Genomic DNA, 27,330 nt, shown 5'->3' with positions numbered 1-27,330 from the left:
AGAAAAAAGGTTGCGAGATCTTGTCATATATGTCAAGTAGATCCTGCTAAAAAACTCAGAAGACAGGAAAAAGTTGTCAGATGTGTTACAACCAGTTTGCGATAACCACGCAAACACAATTACAGTAGATAAAAACTGTTCTGTAGTTATTTAAGAATGATAATTTTTATTTTTTATATCAATAAATAGTAATAAGGAATTTTGTGTTCAGTATAATTTCTTTGAAAAATGTCCATTCTTAATTCGTTTAACTATAATTTGTCTTATGTGGGTACCATTTGGGTACAACGAGCGATTGTGCGACAAGCGTATAATTAACATTAAAACTTACTTATTATTCGTTATTCTGGAAACTTGTAATTTCGGACTGAAGTTATGAAAGGAAAAATTAGATCTTGATTATCGAAATGGCGTCTATAAAACGATAAAACGTTCCGTTGTTTTATTCTTTCTGTCAGAAAATGAAGTTTCTAAACATTTTTTAGTATCTTCCTATTTGTGAAACGGAGTGAGAATATGAAATGAAAAAAAAAAAGTGTGTATACTTAAGTCGCTGCTCGATCGTTTCGGTTGTCAAATTCGTAATTTTGCTTATTTCAACAGAAACCAAACGAAAGTCATTTTACTCACAAAAGATTTTACTCACACTTTTGAGTCGTGCAATAAAAAACAAAAATTTATTTTTGAATAGCTGGTCCTTTGAAGTACGAAGAGAACAAAATATATGATTGTATTTTTAAGAAATTTGTCAAAGGTAAATAAGGTTTCCTGTAGCCCTACTATTTTTTAAACGTGATTTTCGTTTCAAGTTGTTTAAATCGAATCTCGTAAACAACGGTCCACGTAAATTCGTGTTTTAAAATCAGTCATGCATCAGAACCCAACGGTAAAGATAACAAACAGGTATCACTGATAGTAGGTTACAAATACACAGTAGGTTGTATTAAAATTCGCTCTCTGGTTTGTTTTTCCTCTCACTTCACCCTTCGCTTCGTTCCCTTTGTTTTTGCTTTTACTCACGTATCGTGTGCGACTGACTTGATGGTATTTGGAAGGAATTCGTGCAGAGTAGGAAGTGCACGCCTCGTTAGCATTACGATTGGCAGAAGTACTCACACGTACTAATAAAAATGCTGACAAAGAAAAGAAACGAGATGTGTTGAGGCAGGTGAAACGGTGCAAACCAAGCGGTGGATCTTAATATATTAGCGTAGTTTCGGATCTAAGTGGAATACTATTATCAACGCATTATAAAATTTCTTTACTTTTAATTACATATACAATAATAGAAAATGAAACATTTATTAATTTTATAAAATTCTTTCGACGAGGGACAAATTACTTTCAATTAACATTTTGAGTTTAAAGACAATAATAGAATATAAATATGTAAAATATTTTACATAATATATAAATAAGTAAATATATAAATAATATATAATAGAACAAATTAAAACTGTAATTACATACAACACGATACAATATTAAAACTTTTATTTAAAATGTTTAATGAAGTTATATGAATTTTTTTGGAATAGAAAAACCGTGTCTATTATAAATTTAAAGTTAATCTAATGCGTTTTTAGCAAGAATTCAAGAGGTATTAAATTTTGTGATTATAGTGATTTTACATTTCTGCTCGGAATTCATCTCTAATTGTAGTCTTTTAACATTTTTAAAGTTATTTCGAAAATTATAAAAATTATGAAAATTATTCATTCTGCAGCTTTTATAAATCTTCTGATTTTTATCAAAAACCAGCAAAAATACATGTTTCTCAAGTTCCAGCGTTCTATATTTTCTTTTAATGCTAAAATACAGCATTTGTTTAAAAAACAGGAAAAACAAGTTGATTTAGAGAAAAGTTACCAAAGTAAACTTTCACTAAATATATAAATAAATAAATAGATCCTCTTGCATCTGTGCCTATTCTGCTTCACTGAATTCGTGTTTATCAACTTACGTACAAAGTCGCGACTGCGACACCAGCTGCTACAGAAAATTGTAATTGTTGTTCCCTTCAATTTACCATCCAGTCACCGAATGGCTGTCTGTGTATTTTGTTACAATCTCTGTACCTCAAGTTACCTGCGTTACAAAATAAATCGTAAAGTTTCCCTCGTACACGATCACCTGCAATGTGGTTTAATGGTGCAGAATTCTCTTTACCTTTCACCCGACGGAACCACAAATTTAAATAAAATTTCCGGTGTAAATTGGTTCGTGTCTGTCTTCGATGTCGTTTACGAACCTTCAATTAACATACTTGATCTTCGTTACGTCTGTTTTTATCCACGACGAGAAGTTCTGTCAGACGCGCGCATGAATCGATCTCTCGACTTGCCATGTACAATTTGTTTCGTCGTAGATTAAAGAATGAAGATAAACGTGACTTGGAAAATAAAAGAAGTAATTCGTTACTCAACGTAGCTAAAATATTTACTGTTTAACTTCGTACGTCATATTAAGGGAATCGAATTGATGAAGAAAGTTTGTACGATCCTATATCTAAAAATGCTTTGTTAACCTTCTAATTGCTGTGCTCAAGTACACTTGAGTACGGTTAAATAATATTATTTTAGATGTCCAAGTTAAAGAAAATATTAGGTATTCAAATTTTTTTGTTTTTGTAAGATTTTTTTACTTTTTCATTTAATTTTCCCACTGACTTATAAATCCCACTTGTTTATAAAATTTGAAATTGTCGGTTTAATCCCAGGGTATATCATGCACGACTGACGTTTGATTATTTATTTATTCTAGCATAAATCTACTTGTTCATTTCACTTCATTTGAATATTTACGCTCCTTTTTTTTTTTTTATTAAAAAATGTCTGCTTTAATCCTTGCCACTAACCCGTATAAAATATATTTGTACGAATGAACATATTAATGAATGTACAAAAATTCATTGTTAACAAGACACTGTGAACGAAGTGAAGTTATTCTTTATGTAAGAATGATTTAACGAGATTACGTAATTAATAATTTAATTGGTAGTTATACTTTGTAGTTATTTAGAACCAAATGATTTCCTTGTTCGTTTTCAACAGATTTTTAACCATGGTCGGTTTTCAAGTTACTTTTTTTATGGATCAAGAGCAGATTTAATTGAGCACTTCGTATGCAACCGGTAGCCTATTTAAATGACTATATGGAAGATTAATGTACCATAAAATCTAATCACGGCAATTATTTCTTCCGTTAGTTATATTTTCATGAACATAGAATTTCGTAGAGAAGATTATAAAACTGTATTTTTAACACGGATAGGGTTATACATACTTCGATTCGAGTGTTATTTCGTACGATGAAAATACAATTGGTCAATACCATTGTGAACAAGACAAATACAATAACTTTAACGTACGCAAACAGTTGATATTAACATTAATGGTGTTCGATATCAACTTCCAATATCTGAAACCAACAATGTGTCATTAAAAATGAAACCAAACGAAGATTAGAGGAAATTTGAATAGTAAAATTTTGAAAGAAATTTTTGAAGTAATACATGTCAAACTGTACCAGATACGAATAAATGTTACTATTTTGTCATCGTTAGGCAAAGTGACGAAGTATAGAAGTTGGATGAGTTTTACATCGGTGGAGTAACGTTTAAACGCTTATGCGAATGGAAGTGGTTGCTCTGTTACAAATTGTTGTTTCTAACGAACTATGAATACTTTACAAGAAGAAACAATCGGAACAATGGTTCGATAAATAGAGACGAACAAAACACATACCGTAACAACCGTAACCATGGCTGCGCTTAAAAACAATAGTGGTCACTGTTTGGTTTTATAGCTCGTTGAAACACGGAACGCAATGGTAATAGAAATAAATGGTATTGCACGTATTTGAGAATTTGAGAAATACATTTAAAAATATCAGATAAAACGATCTACACTGAAAAATAAATGGAAGCCTATCTGATAACGTAATAACATAAAAACGAGATGGAATTACAAAGAATTAACGAATTAAAATATAATATTTTACCACTATTTTGATTGTTTGTTAATAGATTTTTACTTCTTCAAAAAATAAATGGGAGCCTATTTAATAACAATAACATAAACACTTATGCGTTCGAGATGGAATCACAAAGAATTAACGAATTAAAATATAATATTTTACCACTATTTTGATTGTTTGTTAATAGATTTTTACTTCTTTAAAAAATAAATGGGAGCCTATTTAATAACATAATAACATAAAAACTTATGCGTTCGAGATGGAATCACAAAGAATTAACGAATTAAAATATAATATTTTACCACTATTTTGATTGTTTGTTAATAGATTTTCACTTCTTCAAACATTTAGTTCGTCTTTCATGAAATAAATTGTTTAAAAGTTGCATATCGATGCAAACAACCTAACTGTTTTTCTTCTGTCTGACCTTTATCAAACTCAAATAACGAAGTTAATCAATCGATAGGAAGAATGTAAAAATACACATGAAAACCATTTTGATTAAATATACGAAATGAAAAAAAAAAACTACATCACTGTCAAGTTTCGTTGAATAAATACATTTCGTTTGGACCAATTCAATAGCATCGACGTTTATGAATTTGGAGGATATCGAATATTACGGTTACATTTCTTTTGAAGCTGAAAGGCATCGAATTATTTGAAATTTTGTACGATTCTAAAGGAAAATACAATTTTTCATTAATCGACGCCTCAAACCGTGCGATAAAGCTGTAATAAAGTACCGCGTCAGGGTTTAAAGCACGTTCGGCTACAATTAAAAGAGAAAACTAATTATCGAAAAGTAAACTAACTACCGAAGTGTTTAGATTGAAAACTCAAAGTAGCCGAAGTAGCCAGTTTATCGCGTTCTGGTCGTAAACCTGGACCGCTTTCGATACTAACTTGTGTGACCAAATGAGAAACGTCAACTTTGTCCCAATTTCTTCGCGCAAGTGAGACAGGAATCGGTCTGTAAAGGGAGAAACTAGTTTTCGTATCGTTTTAGATCCGCTTCGAGTTGGCGATTTAAGTAAAAGCATCTCGGCATGCGAGATCTAGTTTCTTGGGATATCTGGGTAAATCGTGTGTCGTGCGGATTGTTCAAGTCGTGTGTACGGAATTGGGCGATGTGTCTAATGATTTTCGTTTAAATCAGTGAGCATTTATGATATTCTGGAAAAACATGTCACGACGTAAGTTCTTGTCCATTGATCCCGTACTAGCGAAACCCCGTTGTGAAATATTGGACTCTAACGAAACAAAAGTATTTATTAAATCAGTTTGGAAGATATCGGGACGAAGTGTACGTATCAGAAGTTTCGACTTATAATTGAAACTATAATTCGTTTGGTTTAAAATTTGAATTTTCTTTCATTCGATTGTCATTTCTTTCGAACAAATGACGATCGACTCTTTAAATGTGAAATTTGGACATGCAAAGTTCTTTTCGCCCAAAGACCCAGAATGGTGTTGCAAGAGAATCAGATCATAACGGAATGTACTTCGATGCTCGAAATTGTGTTGCAGTTGTGACACGATACACTAAAATTTTGAAATGCGTGATACTTTCTAGGGCAACCCAAATAACAGAGATGGGAAAAACTTGACTCGAATCGAAGTAAACGAATAAAGCAACGTGTTACGATTGTATTGCAATTCGGTTAAATTTCGATCGGTTCCTATTGAAATATTTCACCTTCTGATTCAAATATAATTATTCAATTCGTAACGGATAAAACGTTCTTTATCTTTCGTTCGTTATTCGTGTTCAATTATAAATTTTACCCATATTTGAGAAGCAGTACCGACAAGGTCGTGCACGAATACACGTTAACACCGAGTATCGATGGAATCGGATACGAACCGTTTCAACTTTCGTCTTCAGATTTATCGTGAAACTGTTACGTTTTGTACGAATATTTTTATCATTTTCATGGGCCGAATCCACCTCCGAAGTTACGTACGTCCTCGTTTCATAACGCGGAGTCCGCAGTATTGTATTCTTTCGATGCGCGTACTGCATTGCGTCGAGATCCTTTCTAGTTACACCTACGATATTTCTTACACGTGATTCACTACGTTCGATGTATCGTGCGTGTTATTTCGCGATCGTCCTACGACAATGACCGCGACTGGTGTCCCTATGTATTTCCGTTACCACGATGCATCGTCTCGAGTTCTTTGCATTTCCGCGCACCGTACCGGAAATTACGGAATACTAATATTTGCTCGTCGTGTCTGCCGGATATTCTTATGCGGTTGCGGCTGCTCTATGCACCGGGTATTGTGTTTCAAACTGCCGCTGCGGGTAGATCTGTTTTGACAGAATGTGATTTTCCTCGGAGGATATTATCCGACTTATCGATGCGACCCCTTCTTTTTCAAACATTTCCTAATCTAATTCGATGGCTCGAATGATCAGCTCACGAAGACTGTCGAGGGAAAGCAGGGAGTGTCTCTGGTTTTCTCGGAACAAATTACAATGCTCGTCCGTGGTTCGGTGAAAAGTGTTATCGAATTGAAAAATTAAAAAATGGATTTAACCAACGGTGAACGTTGTCTCGAATTATGGGTGAAAGTAATTTTAATTTTGGTGTACGATGTATCCCTATCGTAATCTCGGTGATCATCTTACCTGTGTAAATACATTTCTTCGTCGGAGGAAAATATTTCGGTTGTATTTGTATTACATAATTTATCAGTTTTGTTTCTTTTCTATTTACGATAGAATTACCATGCTTGTTCCTTGTCTTTTGACAAATATGTGCTTTGTTTTCAAGGATCAAGAACACCTGAAGCCGCAGATCGTCCACGCACTTTCCAATGCAGAGCTCTACTGTTTGGCACTGGCAAATATCTATTCGGATCCAAATTATCACAATCAGAATCACTACGGTATTCTGCAGGCCCTTGCCAGAAAAGGTGTTTATCTCGCGGAGCCAAACAATACTCAACTCACCGAAACGATCCTCATTCAAAATTCACCACTCAAGATGGTAAGGAAATGTTTTTTTTTTTTAAATACTTCGAGATACAAAAATATTTCGTGCGAGAATATTTTTGACAGTTGACAATTATAAATAATAAGAAATACACCTAATAGTAGGTGTTACTGAATTTTAATAAACAAGGAGAAAAAATTAAAAGTTTGCAAAGATAGAAGGAACCTAATATTTTCTAAAATTATCGCGTAGTTGTGTCCGAATAGATAGAAAAGTTTATAATTTATGTAGCATTTTTGAATATCGGGTTTGAAGAAATAGACCAGTTGCTATGGTCGAATTGGAATCAGCTGGCTGCTCAACACTGTTCGGAGCTTATTTCCATCATAAAGTTAGAGTACTATCTACGCTCTATTTCTTATCACGTGCAAATTTGCAAGCACGCTCTGCATCTTTTAAAAAAAGACACTGAACGTAAGGATCAAAAGTAAGGATCGTCTGGCACGAATCACAGTCGAAGTAGTGGTCTTGAACAGCCAGTTGGATTTGATCCGACTATAGATGAATTAACCGACAGAAGAAAGATCCAGATTTAAGTCTCGGTTCGGTAATTCGGTAGATTAATTCTCCTCTTTCTCTTCTCTCTCTCTGTTTACATTAACCCTTTGCGGACGGGTATTGATATACACCAAAGAACATACATTTACAATTTTGGACGCACATTGGAAAATTTTCGATAAACTCGTCACCACAAATCGACAAAAATCCATTTCCCTGTTACGCATCTGCGTAATAGTTCAATACCTTTACTATCACGTATGAGCTATGGCGATAATTTTGTACTTTCCGTCCACATGAACAAATAAAATAGAAAGATTACCTACTAGTCACGTACTTAAAACATATAATTGATCTATTTAATACCATTCCTTATTTTTCTGTATTTATTTATAGCAATTTAATGAAACGTTGCTAAATGTAGTCTGTGGCAGACGATTTATCATCAACCGACCGATGGCACCGAAGGTGTCCCATTCGAGCAAAATTTTTGCATCGAACCGAAGCAATTTTTAAACACGCGTTAACTATCTTCCAACCGTGTTCCAAAACCGTTGTATTCGGTCTAAAGTTTCTGTACAAGAGTGTCTGTCCGCAAAGGGTTAAACCGCTAAATAAATCTTCCGTTTCGTTCACGAGAAGTTACGTTTACACACGTGTCACGTTACAGTCCGCGCATATGGCTGTGATAGAGGGCCTGATGGTTCTATACGCGAAAGAAGTGGTGACCGGGGACCGTGTCGTTTCGGCGATCCGACGGTTCGATCCTCAGGCCGACGTGGACGTCCCGACGGACCACGAGAAGGGTCTTCTACTTTGGATAAGCCACGCGTCGCACGCGTTGATCGGAAAAATTCAAACGGAGGACGGTGCCGGCGATAAAACGCGGCTGCCAGAGCTACCCGCTGCCAAGGACTTCCAATCACTGTGCGATGGCGTCGGTCTAGCCGCGGTCGTGGCCTTTTATTGCCCCGGCGAATTGAACTGGATGGACATCCGAGTATCGAAGAGACCGTCGGTCGCGGACGCTCTGCACAATCTGTCGTTGGTTCATGCGTTTTGTAACAGATGTTTACCGTATTCCATTTTTCACATGCAACCCGAGGACGTGACGTACATGAGGGGGTAAGAGCACCCCGATCGATCGGGTTCTACGAATCTTTGAACACATTTATCGGGTTCGTCGATAATCGACGTATACTTCTCGAAACTTTCAGGTACGAGTAGTGTTCTTTGGGAAAAAGTTTACTCAATTGTTGTACAATCTTCTTTGCTATTCTCGGAGAAAAATATTCGAGAATTTTAGCCTTTTAACGTTCGACTCGGACAAAAAGGAAATAATTCGGTATTTGTTACCGATGAGAAATACGAAGAAAGTTTTATCTCGATCGTTATATTTCAAACAGGGCTAAATGATGTGGATCTTGAGATTCTGCTTCGTACAGTGACAAACGTAGTTCAAGATGAATTTAATTCCGGTTAGAGGGGCACTTCAATTTAAATGGTTTGTGCGGATTGTATTAAGAAACGTCGTAAAGTATCTGGGCAATTTGTAACACGGTTTGCTCGCATTTTTTATAACGGTGACGCTAACTTCGGCTCGAGAGACGATTCCCATTCGTCAACGCGTTTCGTGCGGTAACTCGGGCGGCGAGTGAGAGGCGCCAGCCTTTGTTTATGCCAAATTTAGTAATCTCCAACTTGTAAGAGCGCGAACTTGGTTCGTGAATAGGTTCCTTAGCTTTTTATGTCCTTTGTGGAAAGTGTTAAACGTTACACCTTAAAATGGAGATAAGATACTTGATATCAAATTTCTCCGGAACTATGGTCGTGACGTCTTCGACGTTAGTTCGGATTCGACGATCGTGGCAAAAGTATTATAGTTCCGTAAGTTTCGAGTCCCAAAAAATGGATTTCGGAAGTGAAATTAACTCAATTTGATTTTGAACTGTGTAGAAACGAGATTGTATTTATGAAGAAATTAGTGACAGAGAAAATGAAAGCAGCAATAGTGACATAGTATTAGGAGTAAAATGTCGAAACATTAAAATAATTAGAACAATCGATAGTGAATTCGAAAGTGACAATCTAGCAAAATACCACCGAAAATAAAATGGAATTTCAGGTATTCCCAAATGTTGAACAATCGTTGGATTTTTTAAGGATATTTTTTACCGACAAGATAATAAATCAAATAATAACTGAAACGAACAATTATGCTGCAACGAAGTTAGAAGTGGAAGATACGAAACAACCTATTATTGCTGTAATTGTCCGGACAAACCAAGGACGCATCTTGGTGAATGCTTCGTAAATTATTATACAAAAAAAAAATAAAAATAAAAAGTAGAGAAACTAATATTACAAAATTATATTTTTAAAGAAGTAAATATAGATAAATTATTGAAATATAATGTTTTTGTGAATTAATTTGTAAGACATTCGTTACACATGCGCAAAATCATTTCGAGTTGCTACTTCGCCCAAGTGAAAGAGTCGTCAAACGTGAAGGGTTAAATTTTCTTGTTCGACTATTGTGTTATTTGACATTCTAGCCTCTTACTTAAACTCACTCGAAAAATCGGCAAAATATTACTTTAATATTGGCTTGTGGTTTCCTTTGATAGCTTTCGCGTTACGCTTCATTGGTCACCAACCGCAAACCATTTTAATTGGTTGGCTAAACCGTTAAAAACCAGGGACAAGCAAGTTGATAGTTTGAGTTCCCAATAATGTTAGGATTAATAATTTCCTAACATTTCTTGCATTTGCTGAGAAAATATCAAATCTACTACCTGCAAGAAATATTAGACAACACCAGTGTCGGTATATCATCTGCTTCTATCTCTCACGGTGAAGTTAGCTGTAATATTGGCAAAACTTCGGCACATTTTTCTCAAAGAAACATAGCTCGTACTTGGAAGTTTCGAGCAGTGTTATATGTAAAAATATAGACCACGAATGGCTAAAAAATCTGAGAAAATTTCTACAGGGACGTATAATTTTAATTTTTAACCGATGAAATACTTGCACAGTCGATAGAATTAATTTAGCCTGGAGAAAAAAAATAAGGGATTGTATAATTCATCTAACTAAATTATGCGACTGTGCTTGATTCGATACTGGATTAACTCGTGACGAAATGCTAAAGTGCAAAATCGATATTGGAACAATTCAACTAATTTGAATCGCGTTTTATCAGTCGAGGGTTAACTTAACATAAAGCGTTTGAAAAAACAGATCAGGAAATTCACATTTCTACGTTTGAGTGAAAAATGAGCAAACCAGTTTCTCTAAATATAAATTCGTAGAATTCTGCGTTGAGCAGCCATTCCAGTTTAATTTGCATACTGCATGAAAGAAGAAACAAATACAAATTTATAATATATCGATACCAGTGAATCGAGCAATAACTTTTCGTTGTACGAAATCACTTGTTCTCTTCGCGAATACTGTGAAATATAAACTAGAATTTTATATCGATTATTTTATTATCCACAAACATTTCGACACATTGAGTTCAACAATGTTTATTCGATTCTTATTTTATCATTGCAAATTAAAACGATCAGCTGTATCTACACCATCGTTTAACCAAACCTCTTTCTCTGACCAGGTCTATGAAGCAAAATTTAGTCGTTTTCTTGGCGGACATGTACAACGTATTGGAAATACATCCTGCAAAGTGCGTACGTTACCCCGGCGAGGAGAGGGCGATGCAATTCTTAGATGGTACGAAAATTATTAAACGTATGAATGACCTTCTCGATTAATATCATCGGAGAGATTTGTTCGACAACACTATGAACGCACCCTTTCATCAGGAAGGGTTCATGACTATTCGTATCGGATTAATGTGATTGGTGAAGGCTGCGTACATTCTGTATTGGACTTACCCGTTCTATAATTTATTTTATTATACTTTATTTCCATGGAATCCCGTTCCTGTTGCGGGCAACGTGTCTCCGTGCAACGTGTCTCCGTGCCTGCGTTCGATGCGTTTAGGCTGTTTCGTTGTCCCTTGAACGATCAAACGTAATAAGGGAACATTGCCCGCAGTTGGAACGGTATCACGCTTTTTATCAGTGTCAGTACACACACTCGTTCCCAGTCTCGAGATCCAGGTCCTTAGCAGCGACTAATAAACGCATCTGTTTTTTTTAATTAAGTCGAACATTGTAACAGATAGAGATTTATTAAGAATGGAGAACAATGAAACAGCAACGATCCTCCACGTATATCACTTAATGTAAAACTGTAATATTTCCATATATTTCTATGGCGTAACCTTCTTGATGCTTGACAACAACGCTATCCTCGCCTTCTTCTTTCGTCAACTTCCGGTTGCCAATGAACGAATACGGTGCGGTGACGGGTGCAGCCTGCCCGCGCAATAGTCATGGCGTAGCTCATAAAAGAAGTCTGCCACAGTCTATAGCTCCGATACCTGATCTGAGAAGCAACCTCTCCGTATCCGCGCCAGGCTTCACAGGTACCCACACGTTACCAAACAACCAAATCATGAAACTAGGTGGTCTTCTCTTGTGAAACGCGTGAATTTCGCAGACTGACGTGTCGTTTTAAAAAAAGTACTCAGGTCTTCCGAGGGATCAAGAACCTCTCAAGTTTGTCATTCATTTCTAGATGTTCCTTTTTTTTCTTCTTCTTCTTCTGTTTTGATTTCTTCTCGTTTCGTTCTGTTTTTTTTTCTTTTTTTTTTCTTCTTCTCTTAGATCACTGCATTCCAAATGCGACGCATTTGGACTTTCCTTTGATTAACGTAACCGAGATGGTACCACCGCGTGTATACGCGAACGGCGGGAATTCTTCTTTGACTTTTCGTTTCGACAAAGATTATCCGTTGGTAACGCGATATCACGTTAGTGGATTGCGAAGTTTTATGGCAGGGCAAACGATCGTTAACACGATGCTCTTGTTTAAAATGATATCGTTAATACAGTACCGCTGAATGGTATCAGTTATTCATAAAAGCTTGGAAAGTGTTTCGAAATCGAAACGCAATGAATTTTAATGACGTTTAACGAGCTAGTAGTCTAGCGAATTAGGATACGTAGCAGTCGATGAGAAGTATCAAGGACTCGTAATATTTTAAATTAAACAAGATTTTTCTACATTTGTATTTGTGTTTCATTGGCGTACATGGATGTTGTAAGTCACGTTTCAAATTAAGTTTCAGACATGTGTATTCGGTACTATTAATTTTTTATTAATAACTGATTTCATAATGATTTCAACAGTGGCAAAGTACTTTCGATTATTTATTTAATATTTTTTCAAAAAGACCATATTATACGTAAAGTGAACCACGTAACTTCCGCTAAAAAATTTCAAGATATTCCTTTGCATCCACAAGAAATTGTTTTAGATAAAAGTTTCACTATTCTTTGATTTCATTTGTTCTTCAAAATTTTTAAATAATTCTTGTACTTCTCGTTAACGTAGAAGTAAAACCTTTGTGATCCCATAAATTCCACCAACTGGAAAACAGCTGATCTGTACTCTTAACTAAAATTATCTTTTGCATATGCAAAGGTGAACCTTCAAATTTTGCCGCGACACTCACATGGAACATTATCAATATTTTCGTTCGCTAAACTAATCGTTGTCGTTATACGTAATATTTCCATGTACCTATTTGCAATCACGTTTTAAATAGGATAATTAGATACGATAGAACGAGTTGAAAAGATCACTTAAACATAGGAAAAATGAAACGAGTCACCAATAAAAAGTTCTTGTTTCCTTTAACTGTAAAATATGCGTTCTGCATTTAAAACGTGGCCCGATGTTTAGATTAACTGTGCAAGAAAACGCAGATATTATTAGGCGCACTGCTTCTTACTAACGATATTATTTGCATACTACTTAACGCCATGATACATAGCGGACCTTCCAAGTAGGACAGCGTGCATGTTTCCGCATTTTTGCGATACGTGTTTACTTTTGACCGATCGGTTGCTGCTTGCCTTGATGTTAGCTTTTGGTTCCTTTTGTTTTGCATGGTGTCTCTTGTCTTGTATCATTCAGTGATGCAGGGTGAAGTCTGGACGATTCATTAATATATCCACTCCATATTGAGTTAGTATACTTGTTTTGCAACGTACATTGTCTACGTTATTGCGTGTTTTGTATTTTGTGACTCTTCTGTGCTCCTTCCACCTTTTCTTTTTCCATTCTTAATGGTTTACCAATTTATGACACATTACCACGACGATTAGAGACGTTAGAAATTAGTTTGTAGCATTAATTAATCATTTACCCATCAGACGGGTGCGTATTATACGAGTGTACGATAACACGAGCTTCTCTGTCCTTCCATAGATTTATGTCCTTGGAAATTTGCGGCTATCGAAATTTCTATGCCTCGGTGACGAATCCATAATTACGCACCTTTTACGCACAGTATTTTAAAACATTTGCATATCGTTGAATCGTGCGTAGAAATTTCACATGCAAGTTTCAACGTGTATCTTGTAATGTAAATATTCCACAATTGCCAAAGAATCCTTCTAAACTTCCGTTCTCTCACACACCGAAAGTGATAACTGATTTAGATATTGGTACTATTTTTTCTAGATGCGCATGTAAACAATCCATTTAGCATTGAATTATGTTCTAGTTGCGAAAGCGTCTACATCCCCCTCTGTCAAGAAGTCGCAATCGTTGCAACAGACTGCCGAGAATTATTCTCACGATGACAGGTACGTTCCAACGTTCAATTAACACGTTACTTTTAATCGATACAATTGCTACCGAGCTATACTCGGATCGAAATCAACTCGTCGTTCAAGGTCGTGCAATTAAAAAGGCAAACAGCGATACGAAACTAATGAAAGTAGTGCCAAATGAAGTTCAATTTAGACTTCTTTTCAAACACAATTAACAAAGCATAGTTCTCCGGTTTGGATCTAGGGTCCGCGTACACTTTGATTCGTAACGCAGAGAATAAAATTTATAGAATTTTTGTATCGACAACACGCAGAACATAGGTGCACGCAAACAGATTTTTTAGGAAATTAACGAGGAGTGTAGAGTCTTTTTCCATGAGATATAGGGTAAGATCCTTGCCTTAATTTCTTCTCGAATACCGCATCAGAGATGCTAGATAAAGCAGTCGTAATGTGTAAACTGATAATACGATTGTGAAAACGCTATTCACGTAGAAGTATAACTAGTATCCGGTTTATTGCTTTTGGCTAGACGATTACAATTGCTATCTGCGATTCCTTTGGGATTTCATTTCGTCGATGTGTCTTGGTGTCTCTGATCCGATGTTATTTTACAGACGGGCCGGGAGCGAAGAAAGTTTCGTAGTCCATCGTGGTAAAGGGATTCCTACGTTGAGCTCCGTAGCAGACGAGAAATCGGTTGCTAGAGCAGATGCCGCTGGTCGGCCGAGCAACTGGGAAGAACAGAGGAGAAGTTCTTATGCTGGCCGACGATCTAGGCGTAACAGCGTTTCGGACGACTCTCAGCTGACTATAGAAAACTTTGGAGGATCTCAGGTGAGCGAACTGTTTGCTCGACTAAGTAATCAAAGAGGAGAACGATCGAACAATGAGGCTTTTTGTGCAGGATAATTTACACAACTTCGGTAGAAATCCGGACAAGGAAGTTGGAGCGCATATAGGCAAACGAAGCACGACCGAGCCCACGTTGCCTGCGAGATCGAGCGTTCAGGATGTGTACGGTAGTGGTGTGCAACACATACTCGCAGACAACGGATACGGGAATGACGAGCCTCCAAGATTAAGAAGGCAAGCTTCGAACTCTAGTTTGGACAATGTCGCGCTCAAGCAAATTTTACATTCCAGTGAAAACGATAATTCGGAAGGGGATACGTCCAAATTAGCAAGCTTTGCGAATTTAAATAGACAAAGCTCGGAGAAAGGTATTAATCTGACTTATACCGAATCCGAGGATACCACTACGAAATCGAACCTTTCGAACAAGAAACACGGTCAAACTAACGGAAATGGAAACGGAGAAAAGAAAACGACGTTCGCTACGTTACCGAACACGACAACATGGCAGCAGCAAAGTAACCAGCAATCCCAACAAGCGGAACAACATTCTGCTGGTACGTATGTTTTCTTTAAGGAAGCGTGCCGTTTATGACAACGCTTTAAAACTGACGAGCCGAATGAAATTCATGCGAGCAGATGAAAACGGTGGTAACACGATTATGGCCTCACAACTGAATAATATTAGATTGAAGCTGGAAGAAAAACGTCGTCACATAGAGAACGAGAAGAGGAGAATGGAGGTTGTTATGTCGAAACAGCGCCAGAAAGTGGGGAAAGCTGCATTCTTGCAAGCTGTTACAAAGGTAAAACGTGTGATTCCATTAAAATTCATAATTGTGGAATTCGCAAGTCCCATTCCCAATTTCATAAGCGTCTTTCAGCCAGATCACTTTCATGGCCATTTTAATGATTTGTTTCTTTTATCGAAAGATACGACGCATAAGAACAACTATTACAAATACATAAGAACCGTCCAAAATAGAAATCGAGCTGTTTAAATAATATATCAGTATCTTCCGCTCGCGCGGAAGACGCGATACAGCTCTGTAGTACGCTATTTGAAAAGTTTGGTTTCTTTTTGGACATACTTCGTACGCATAATAGTTTTATTGTGCTTAACAATAGGCAAGAAAAAAGATACATCAAACTTTTTGAAACGAAACAGAACATTGAATACAGCCATGAGATACTTGAAATTTAGCCACGGGTGTTTAGTATAGAGCAATGCATAATTATATCGTATATCGGACACTAAAGCAGTTTCTTTTTCTTCTGCGAACGATTTGTTTAAATTTTCAAGCAATTCAATATTTCTCCTACATTTACGTATATATTTTATTTATTTTTGTATCTGGCTGTCTTACTATATTTCATTATTTTCAAGTAGTGTGCAAGTGAGCTTAGAATAATAATTTTTCATTTCAGGTAAATGCAGCATATTTTTTCAATTCCTATTCATTTTTGTAACATCTACTCTCCTACATATCATTAGTTTTTCAAGTAATGAATTTGTGTGTAGTTGCAAATACGACATAATGTTGATGCCTATCATGGTTAACGCAGATAATCTTTATTGCCAGCAATATTATTGAAATACGTCTTTCTTTCCCACCTTTCAGCTGTACTTAATGGTAAGTGCATGCTGATACAATAACATTGTATTACAACAGAATTACAAAATTATACGTAGGCACTACAGTTTGTATAATAAAATAGGCTATTAACTTCTTGAATGCCAGTCTTTCTTTTCTGCTTTATACGTTTTCACATTAGAAGATCTATACGTGATTACAAGTCTGAATGTATATTAAAAAAGAAAATAATGTTGAAATTAATTTGGTGGTGGTCTGCATGCTTAACATTAGTTACTAGCAACTTTTTGGAAAGGAAATTACATTTAAATTTACTTATTTACATTACATTATATCGTGTAGTACTTAGAAAAAATGAAAAAATCGTGAACCTACAATTAGACGAAAGAAAATTATAACAGATGTAGCTGGTAGAGAAAAGTTATTCGTATAAAAGGACTTGGAGAATAACGATAAAAGTGCTGTAGTCCGTTTGCGAAACTTTGAAATTATCAAATAGATAGATGTCCACTTTCACTTTAGTCGAGGATATTGTGCACTATGAGATTTCTTTTACGTCTTGTTGAGAAGATATAAAGTGGTGCAATAGTGAATACAGCCATTGGCAATGAAGTATTTGCAAGTTGAATTGGCTTTGGCATTTAGCGCTTGAATGTAATGTATAACTTGGCTGTGGAGACACTCCGACCATGGTGTGGTGGTTGGTGACATATTGGACTCGGCATATGCGGACTCCAAGTACTTAACAAGGCACGGTGCTTGGGCTGGTTGCAGGGTAAGGTTAAATCTCCCTCTTCATCAACGTCTGGGGGGGACAGTCCGGCTGAAATTGGTCCCCCCACTCCTGTAACCTCCGGATCTTCGGGGGAGACCCCGTCAAGTGTTTCCGAGACGACCCCCGTACCCCAACAACCCTTTCAAGAAAAACCACAGAGACCCTTCTCGCTCAAGGTACGATATCATACAACAGCGTTCCCGTAGATGAACATTTTGAGAAAAATTGCTGATTCGCTGATTTGTCTAGCGATTTACATACATGCTTATATATGGCTTCGAAACATTTACTTTCCTTTATACTTTTGCTGTTCATAGAGTAATCAAAGACAGTAAAAGGTTTTGAATATTTATTTTTAATTGTTAGCATACGAGATATTTTAAAAGCAATGATAATACGCTATAATACGCTGCAAGATAGAAGATGTGCTTCACATAATTTTTTTATTAGTGGACAATCACAGTTGAGTTTCTAACAACGAATGATTATTCCGCTTTTTGTCGCTTACATTTAGCCATAGAGGAAAACGAAACAGTCCCAATGCATTCTGTGGTCTTTGAAAAACTTTGCCACTTGACTCCCATTTCAATGCAGTTTGTAAAATGTCGTCCTCGGAATGCATGGTACAGTACTAAACACTCCCTGGACAGAAATAAAAATACGTCTTACATTTTATTTATAATTATTGTCTGTGGTGATGGTACTTTACTCTTGTGTTCTAAACATGCTCTGGTACAAAACATTAACAATGAAACCACTTTTATATTGGCATATATGTATATGTATTATATGGATGAATACTTTGAAATGGATTGACTTAATGTGTTACATGTATATTCTTACCTGAGTAGTTCACTGTAGCAATTGATGTGTGGTGATTGTAATTTTACATGTTATTTCGATTGAAAATCGTGCAGAAAGGCATTCTTAGTATTTCCAATTTTTCTTATCCAATCTTAATATTTGTAAATGATATTTAGATTCTCTGCAAATTTTAGGTCACTATGTCATCTGTCATAGAAGATCTTAAAATCAGATGATCACCTATAATATTATCCTATTCTTTTTCACACATTAAACTTATTTTTCTATCAACATGCAATTGTATATCTACAGGTAAATATTTGCAAACATATTTACAGAACATACAATAATATTTTACATTAGAAAGTTTGGATTCACTTACTACATAATACATTAATTAATACAAAACGTTCAACAATGAATATATGTATAGAAAGGCATGATGTGATTTATTATCAATTATTAATAGATGTAGTGAATGTCATGTGAAAACTGAAACGGGGCATACATTGTGCAATCAAACTTGCCTGTAGATGTACATCGTATCAATAATATAAATGAAAATTCTATGTACAGTTTTGTAAATAATTTTCCATGCTTGTACCGATGACTGTAGGAAATTAGTGAAGATGTTCGAGATGTTGAACATAAATGGTTGGAGCACGATGGTAATGCACCATTTATTGAAACAAGACGTACTCCAGACATTGAAAATATGGATCTCGACCAATATCACCAGTCTATATCACAGTCAGTATTTACTTTCATCCTATAAAGTAGTTATATAAACATTTATCTTTTTTGGGCTCATTATATATTTTCACAGAATGAATAGCAGTCTTAGCGAAATACAAGCTGATATACAACGTTTAGCAAATCAACAAAATCAGATACAGCAACAACATTTAATGACCCATCATCAGCAACAAATGCAGCATCAATTACAACAGTTACAGAGTCTTAGTCAGCAACATATGCAAGTATGTGTATTCTTTTTTAATTATATTGAATTTATATTTATTATTATTTCCTAATACATGTTTCTTTGTTTACACTGTTTAGAGTTATGGAATAGCACCCATAAATCCCTTAACACCAAAACTGCAAGACTCTCAACAGTCACAATTTTATTTACACGATCAACCACAGTTGCAAAGACGAATGTGGGGTCAACCACCACCTACGCAAAGCTTAGCTAATGAAATGGCTGCAGTGGGTTATCAACAACAACTAGATTCACGATATAGTTCTCCATCAACAGGTAAATATTTATATTTTTTTGTAACTAAAATTTAATATAAATAAAATTAGGTTTCTAGAAATATACTAAGTATATACTGAGCTCTGAAACATATATATTTATAAGTGTTCATTTTTTTCACCACGTGCGAATTGCACAATTTTTAGTTTATCATCCAGATTTGCGCTTATATCAAGATACACGGAATTGGGGAACACATCCACCTCAGCAGAAAGGATTTGTTTTACATGATACTTCTCAAGAACCAAGGTACCTCAATGGTGGGGATCATAGTCTTTGTAATAATCAAATGAGTCATCCTGGTTCTACATATCCAACATCTTCATCTATCTTCAATCAAACACCACCATCTTCTGCTAGTCCACAACATCGTAATGCTGTAAGTATAATACTTTTTTAAAATCATTTTATATCGTAGTGTTAATATTAGTAATTAATATGTAAATTTTTAAATGTTAATATTCATAGAGGTAACGTGATAATATAGTTAAATATCATATTATTAACAGTTTTAATCAATTGATTTGAATTTTTTAATTATACTTGTCAAGGTTTTATTTAATTGGTACAGTAAAAAGTCAACAACAAAATCACATTTGTCTCTTAAGATTGTACGATGTTTAGTTTTTTGGTCACATAGGTACTAAATGAATTACTTCATGCATATAAGTAAGCAGCAGTCATGGAACCAGTTAGTGATGTAATGTACATTTATAGATACTCTTAACACTCAGTATGGCAGACATTATTCGTATTGAAGCTTCAACGTTTACACGTTTATATTTCTTGTAATATTATTCGCTATTTTTAAAGACATATTTGACAATATTAACAATATGCACTTTTTTTATTCATCTACTACCACCAATTCATATAATTACTCTTACGAGGTTTGTTTGTGTATAGTTTATCAGTGAATGTGTCATAAGAATGGTGTTTATTGTGCGATGTTATTTCTTAAAGATATAATTTTATATTAGTAATAGACCATTTTTTAACGATTTGTTCAAATAATAAAGAAAAAAATAGTGTTGATACACTTTTCTTGTTATTGTTATTTTCATCAAATCTTGTAATTTTAATTTAGGTTCATCGAATAAGTCAGTTAATGAGTGAAAGCCCTGAACCAAAAAGGCCGAGTGTACATCACATACCAATTAAATGTGAAAGTCCTACTGAGAAGAGACAAACGACTGGACTGCATGCACCTGTTCCAGCTCCACCTGTTGATGATATGAAGCCTCAAAATATATCATTTATTGGTAAATATATTTTTTCTTGTTCATTTAAAAATATTACACATAACGGTTGTATGGAGATCATTGTCTTTATGGTTTTGTTCTCACGTTCTGTTTTTCACTCATCCTTATATTTTGAAGGAAATGATGATGAACTTTCACAAGGTATAAGAGGTTTACACATCACATCTGGCAGCCGTACATATAGAATTCCATCACCAACTAGACCTTCAATATCACGTAATTCATTTCAACCTCATCCATCATTAAGAGAGGCCACACCATCTCCATCAGGTACTCCAGAGGTTACACCTCTCGATCCAACGGATGCTGGTGAAAAAGGGTTCTACATTTGTTTTGATAATGATGCACCGAAGAAACCGAAACCGACTCTTAGAGTGAAAAGAACATCTCCTAAGAAGGTAGATACGAAATGCAGATCCAAGTAAACATATCATAAATGGCGATATAATAGGAGGAAACTAATATTTTATTATATGCTCGTGTTTCCCACTATGTTCTCGCCTATTATGAAATATTTTTAACTATTTTTAGTACCTTAAAATTTGTTTATTTAGTATAGCTAAATTTTTTATGACTTTTCTCAGGAGAGAACAATATCGTCGTACGTTGACAACGAAGATTACACAGTACGTTCTGAATCACCGTCTGCTATTATTGATAGGCAAAAGCACTTGGAAACTCGACGAGATTCAGATCGAGAAAAACAACGTCAACTAGATGAAAGAGAATTTCAACGGCAAGAAATTAGAGATAAAGAATTACAAAGAGAAGGAGAAAGAGAGAAACAAAGAGAACGACGCGATAATAGTGAAGAAAGTCGACAATCTGGAGTTGGATTAATAATTGGAAATCAGCTTGCTAATCCTGATCCAGTAAGTTTATACAATGGGCAACATGGGTTTGATGATTTTTTCCATTGTGTGCATTTAATTTACTTTCGTAGAATTCTTTGGATGAAATGGAGCGGAAGAAAGAACGTATAATGCTTCTATCATTGCAAAGAAGACAGCAACAAGAAGAACTGAAAGAGAGGAAAGAGGTAGAAGCACAAGCGCGTAGGGAACAAGAGAAATTAAAAGCGGAGGAAAGAGCCCGTAAAAAGGATGAGGAGAGACAACGACGAGCAGCTATTTTAGAACAACATAAAGTAAAGAAGGCGATAGAAGAGGCAGAGAGAGAAGTGAGAGTTCTGTCTGAGTTAATCGCCCACATTTGCTTTAATGAAATTGACTACTATATATCGTTACTGCAATTAGGGCAAGGTTATCGATAAGGAGCTTCTCAATGCAATAAAGCCAACAAAACTGCGTAATAAGACTGCAACAACTCGACCACGACCCAAGACAATTCATGTAGATGCTGGTGCGGATTTGGATTCTGGGGCTCTTACGCCTAGTCGCGGAAAAAAGGGTTCTTCTTCTAATTTAAGCACAGGTATAACAATGGATGTGATATGGTTTAGTAGTGTAACAATTATCGTTGCAGTGATCAGTGTTTCTTGGAGAGTAATCATACGCGCATGCGTTAAAACAATTGATATTACGAATTTATATGCGAGATATATTCCAGTAGATCACAAACCATTATCTCCAAGACAACAAATACCACTGCTATCGTAACAAGTGTACTCCTTTGTTATAATATTCTAATAGTGACAGTTTCTCAATGTTGTAATGTAATTGCATTCATTCTTTGCATGGCGAAGGTTCGAGTCAAAAGTTTTCTTTTTTTTTTTTAGTAATGCCGTCTTTTTCCATACTGATTTTTGTTGTAATTGTTTTTATGAAATCTCACCCAATCACAATTCACAAGCTCAAAATTTTCTCAGCTATGTTAGTTTATGTCCTCGACTATTCAAAGTAAAGACATCGATGAGTCATAGCTGATACTTTATACGTACGTTCTTAGATCTATTTGATTAAACTAGAATAGTGAAGAAAATTCGAGCTGATTGTTTTGCACTAACACACTTACTGTAGCGTCGCTGACCTCCCCGACGATGAGGCGAGACTACTACCGAGGCTCGCAGGACAGTCTTACTGCTGCCCATTTTGAAGACCGACGTTCCGGCCCTCTTTATCGGGGCGGCAGTCTCAGGGGTATGCACAACACACATTCTCTGACTCGCATTTGTATCTGGAACATCACACATATACATATATGTGTATATGCGTATATATATATATTTATATGTATATTAGCTTCTGCATACGAAAAGCCAAACGAGTTATAAAGTTAGGATTATTAATTGTCTTTCTATGGTTATTAACACGCTGATTGAAGTTTTTTGCTTATATTCGCCGCTTAATATGTAACGATAAAGTTTAAAAAAGTTATTCAGGAAATAATTTGTCGTAATGCATTGTTTTAACTTAACCGAAGAAAGTGCGATATACCGTATCAAGTATGTTACTGTGCAAGCCAGATTGGAAAATATTTGATTATATACTGTATCTAATACGTTGTTCGGAATTATTCATTTTTAATGTAGAAATGATTTGATATAGCACTTTTCCCTTCGTATAATTCTGCATGCTTGAATTTATTTTTAATATCTGTTAATTAGTGTAATGTCGTAGCCAAATATGTCTAAAATATAGTATCTAGTATCACCCTGAGGAGGAACTAACTGATTGTAATAGAGGTACCCTATTTTAGTATCTTCCGTAGATTCGCCCGACGACGGTAGAGGATCCTCGCCTTGTCGAAGTATGAATCAACTTGGTCGACGTGGTTCCTACAAGACATCTAGAGGTGGGTTGATTATTATTTATAGAAAGAATGCCATATCATGTTCCTTAAACGTTTGGCTTGATGAAAGTAGACTCGTTGCAGGATGTATCACTGGTATGGGCAGCTACGTATGAATCTTACAATGTTGAATATTTCATTAGCGTTTGATTATTCTCCAAATACCCGAAGTAAGGTTATTTGAGGGTATGACTTTATTTTTAAGTAGCGCCTTATAGTAGATATCTTTCAGTTGGAACGCAACATTATTCTGCACCAACCTGCACCGGCTACCTTGAGTTTTTGATGTTCCTAGCGGACATGGCTCGTAGTTAGACTCTGCCCCTGATGCAATGACGTACGATTGAAGCATCCCCTACTATTAATCTTTGATCGTACATAGCGTTTGGAATGTAACAAGGTAAACATTGCATTATTGCAGATGTGCAGGAGCCTCAGCAACAGGTTAGAGGCAGGCCTAAATACCCGAGTTACCAAAACTTTAAGGGGAGAAAGTCTAATTCCTTGATGAATTTGTGTGGTAAGAAGCACCAGTGACTTGGAATACGTTTATCCCCCTTCTGTCGTGCAACAATATTACGTGTCCCGTACACCGTTCCAATTTTTTGTAGGCTATAGCATACACGTAGTCGCATGGTGGCAGATCAGAGCACAGGTGGCAGTGATATATTTACACGCATACACAAACAGCACATTATTTATACGTCTTCGAAATTCTGTCTACCATGTTTATGCTGTATATATATATACATATACTTAGAGAATTATTTTATGATTCTATTCTGTTTCTTTCATCGATACTTGGCGTGCGCGTAGATTCTCCTCGGTCGTTTTTGCAAAAGCAGATGGAATTTCGATTCTCATTCACAGGATAACTCATTCGCTGCAGTAGATGTGATTAAGTTGATGCTTGTTGGGCTTATTGTTGTACAGCACTGGTTCTGGGTACCGATATATTCAGTGTTTTTCAGATTATTGTTGGTGGTTCCAGTTTCCATTTAATAACCTTTCACTCTGACTCACATTTAGGTCCTGTATCATACGGTTATCCTATCACTTACGTTAAATATGTATTTGTTCTGTCATTCCTCTCTGTTTTTATTTCCAGGTATTATGGTAAAATGACACAGTAAATTCGTCTTGACAATGAACGTATCGTATTTTATCGATACAATCCCAAAATTGCTACTTTAATTGTCGTATGCATTGTTACGTTTAACGTATTGTACGATTACTAGATAAATTTGCTGTGGTTCATTTGTCTCTCTAAGATCACAAAATCGTCACTAGCAGTCGTATGTTTCGTTACAAGTGAATTTATCCATTGTTCCTGGTCGCGTGTTATAAAATTTTAGATATACATATAGAACCAGTTACGGGCTGTTGAAGTCTCGTTTTCGTTATTTAAATTCCCGATAAATAGTTCTTTAGATCATCTTAGAATCATAAGAAGCTTCTTTCCTCAGTTATATAATCAATTAGACAGCAGATAGAATGAGAAAAACTTGGCACTTACGTTCGTACGATACTTTGTATAAATATTTTGAAATTATCGTTTATGCATTGGACGCAAGCTATGAAGATGGATATTCTTGAAGGTCTTTCGTAAGTCTAACAAGTGACTAATATCTCTCGGTCTTATCAGGAACTAACCGTTAGTAATTAATATAAGTTACTTTTGTTCGGATTCCTCTTGCTTGGATGGGTAAACGTTACAAGACTGACCATTGAAAGTCGTACTGTCCTTTATCGTGAACGGACACGTATGTTCGGACTTTTTTCTTATTTCTATCTTCATATACTAAGCTTGCGTTCGCAGGTTCGAGTAGTGATCAAGACGGTATGATGTGTCGATACACAGATACGGACAGCGGACTAGGCAGAGCAACACCGCCAAGGAGAGCACCGAGTCCGGGTATGGGCAGCATGAGACATCTTCCATCGCCATCGGGACCTGGCTCTCTACCTCCTGGTTTAATGACAAAGAGAAGGGTGTTCGATGATGGTAGCAGCGACATCAGTAGTACGCCGAGTTCAATGATGGATTATAACGGTAAGCAGATAGGAGAACACTTTTCAGGCAAAAGATGTTTGGTTTCCATGGGAACACGGTGTAGTAACACTTTTTTTTTTAGTTCTAAGTAGAAACACCGAGGACATTTTAAGATCGTTCAAATTTTTTTGCGAATGGAACGATATATTTTTTTCGATTTATCTCCAAATAAACACTATTAAGACGAACACAATTATTTGTAAGTGAAATTCAACTGGGAATGTTAAGCAGCGAATGTTCGTATTTGAAGAATTTATTTTTAAATTTTCATTATACGAATAGAACAATTAATACTTTGGTCGTTTGTAACGAACGTTCTCAAATTACGAGAGAAGTGATGCGTCTGTTCGTTGAAAGATTTCATAATTTGTTGGAGTTTTCACGGTGTGCTTTTGAAAGAAAAATTGAAAGCTTTTAAGAAAATTAAAGCGTGGACAATAAGCAACGAGCACGATTCATCGACTAATGAAAGAAAATACAACTGACATTATGGTGACTTTAGATTAAAATAGCATCGAGAACGCCATACTTTCCATATCGAGCCACTTTAAAGCACGTATCGCTATTCAGGGTCATCATCCTGAGTGCTTCCGAATGCGTACGCGAATTGGCAAATTACCAAATTATTTGATTCGTTTGCCGAAGGAAAGTATTTTCCTTTGTAATTGACCTTGAATGACCTTGAACTATCGACCATTGTACTCTTCTTAAAAGCTCCTGCTAAGAAATAAATAAAAAAATATGTGAATCCGTTTAAAAACAAATTAGTAGCGTTGACGCGTCCTTAATGCTTCTAATAGAATTGTACCACTCGATGTCTTCTGAAAGTAAGAAATTTCCGTTTAAAAATGATTCGGATGAAATACTTTAAATTCTCACATCAACATTTTTAGAATTTGCTGAAAGTTTCAACTGTAAAAGTTCAAATGAATGCTTGAAAGATTTCAATGCTAATTTAAATGCTTTTCATAATCGCCTTCATTACATTATGAGTATCAGATTTTAATGTTTTCTGGTCTACTCGTTAAGAAGTTTTCTAACCTTTGCCTTTTTTTAACAGGTCCAAGATTGTACAAACAGCCTACTACCAAGTCGAATCGTGGTATTATGTTGAACGCCGTAGAATATTGCGTATTCCCTGGTACGGTAAACAAAGAAGCGAAAAGAAGAGTTTTAGATGAAATTGCGAGATCGGAAAGCAAGCACTTCCTTATTTTATTTCGAGATGCTGGCTGCCAATTCCGGGCTCTTTATTCATACTGCCCCGACAGAGAAGAAGTATCGAAATTATACGGCACTGGGCCGAAACAAGTCATCGATAAAATGTTCGACAAATTTTTCAAGTGAGTTCTTCATTTTCTTCTTCTTATCGTTATTATGGGTTTATTTCTATGATTCGATTATCCGTTACAAAATGTTTTCATTATACGCCAAAGTTTGAATACGTCAGGAATGTATAAAATAAAAAATTGTTTCATTTTAGCGTATAATAGTGGGTATTAACTACTAATGATAAAATATGGATCTTAGATTAATTTATTAAATAAAATGGGTTCTAGAGGTTTTTGTTTTTTTTTTTTCATTACAATTATTAGTTTAACATTTTGTCCATAATATTGTCTTTCGATGGTAGCTGATTTTCTGTGAGTTAAAATAAAAACAAGATAATTTTATCCTATTTTGTAAAATTAATCCTTCAAGAATAGTATTGGATATAAAAAATAGTAGGTCCCTACAGTGGACATTTTTCGAGTTTATTTTAATAATATTTATATTATGTTATATAATACTTTTACTTTAAAGA

General features: G+C 35.5%; 1 protein-coding gene and 2 long non-coding RNA genes across 22 annotated transcripts in view; 1 reads left to right on the top strand and 2 right to left on the bottom strand.

Annotated features, from left to right (window-relative positions):
- Positions 1-27,330, top strand: part of Patronin (calmodulin-regulated spectrin-associated protein patronin) — a 146,900-nt gene that overhangs the window by 115,048 nt on the left and 4,522 nt on the right. For 2 of the 20 annotated variants that reach the window (XR_012993519.1, XM_076321986.1), the window contains exons 3-25: positions 6,762-6,977; positions 8,152-8,606; positions 11,098-11,213; positions 11,863-11,973; positions 14,122-14,203; positions 14,788-15,007; positions 15,078-15,582; positions 15,665-15,831; positions 17,395-17,571; positions 18,816-18,949; positions 19,026-19,179; positions 19,262-19,460; positions 19,607-19,839; positions 20,548-20,722; positions 20,840-21,120; positions 21,307-21,594; positions 21,666-21,902; positions 21,979-22,156; positions 22,702-22,821; positions 23,381-23,476; positions 23,895-23,993; positions 25,293-25,526; positions 26,587-26,869. Coding sequence is in view for 19 of the 20 variants with exons in the window: in XM_076321986.1 (XP_076178101.1) it covers positions 6,762-6,977; positions 8,152-8,606; positions 11,098-11,213; positions 11,863-11,973; positions 14,122-14,203; positions 14,788-15,007; positions 15,078-15,582; positions 15,665-15,831; positions 17,395-17,571; positions 18,816-18,949; positions 19,026-19,179; positions 19,262-19,460; positions 19,607-19,839; positions 20,548-20,722; positions 20,840-21,120; positions 21,307-21,594; positions 21,666-21,902; positions 21,979-22,156; positions 22,702-22,821; positions 23,381-23,476; positions 23,895-23,993; positions 25,293-25,526; positions 26,587-26,869 (4,760 nt within the window). In the remaining variant the exon portion in view is untranslated. The remainder of the gene's footprint in view (positions 1-6,761; positions 6,978-8,151; positions 8,607-11,097; positions 11,214-11,862; positions 11,974-14,121; positions 14,204-14,787; positions 15,008-15,077; positions 15,583-15,664; positions 15,832-17,394; positions 17,572-18,815; positions 18,950-19,025; positions 19,180-19,261; positions 19,461-19,606; positions 19,840-20,547; positions 20,723-20,839; positions 21,121-21,306; positions 21,595-21,665; positions 21,903-21,978; positions 22,157-22,701; positions 22,822-23,380; positions 23,477-23,894; positions 23,994-25,292; positions 25,527-26,586; positions 26,870-27,330) is intronic. The other 18 variants (XM_076321981.1, XM_076321990.1, XM_076321980.1 and 15 more) reach the window with 18 other exon arrangements.
- LOC143152176 (uncharacterized) lies at positions 17,738-18,958 on the bottom strand. The gene is made up of 3 exons (XR_012993522.1): positions 18,774-18,958; positions 18,239-18,420; positions 17,738-18,037 (listed from the first exon to the last, which is right to left on the bottom strand). It is a non-coding gene; the product is annotated as an uncharacterized LOC143152176 (long non-coding RNA).
- On the bottom strand, positions 19,447-20,089 carry LOC143152177 (uncharacterized). The gene is made up of 2 exons (XR_012993523.1): positions 20,004-20,089; positions 19,447-19,837 (listed from the first exon to the last, which is right to left on the bottom strand). It is a non-coding gene; the product is annotated as an uncharacterized LOC143152177 (long non-coding RNA).

Source organism: Ptiloglossa arizonensis, chromosome 10 (genome assembly GCF_051014685.1).
Source record: "Ptiloglossa arizonensis isolate GNS036 chromosome 10, iyPtiAriz1_principal, whole genome shotgun sequence".
NCBI lineage: Eukaryota > Metazoa > Arthropoda > Insecta > Hymenoptera > Colletidae > Ptiloglossa > Ptiloglossa arizonensis.
Note: the sequence above shows the minus strand (reverse complement) of the source record. Positions and strands in the feature narration are given on the sequence as shown.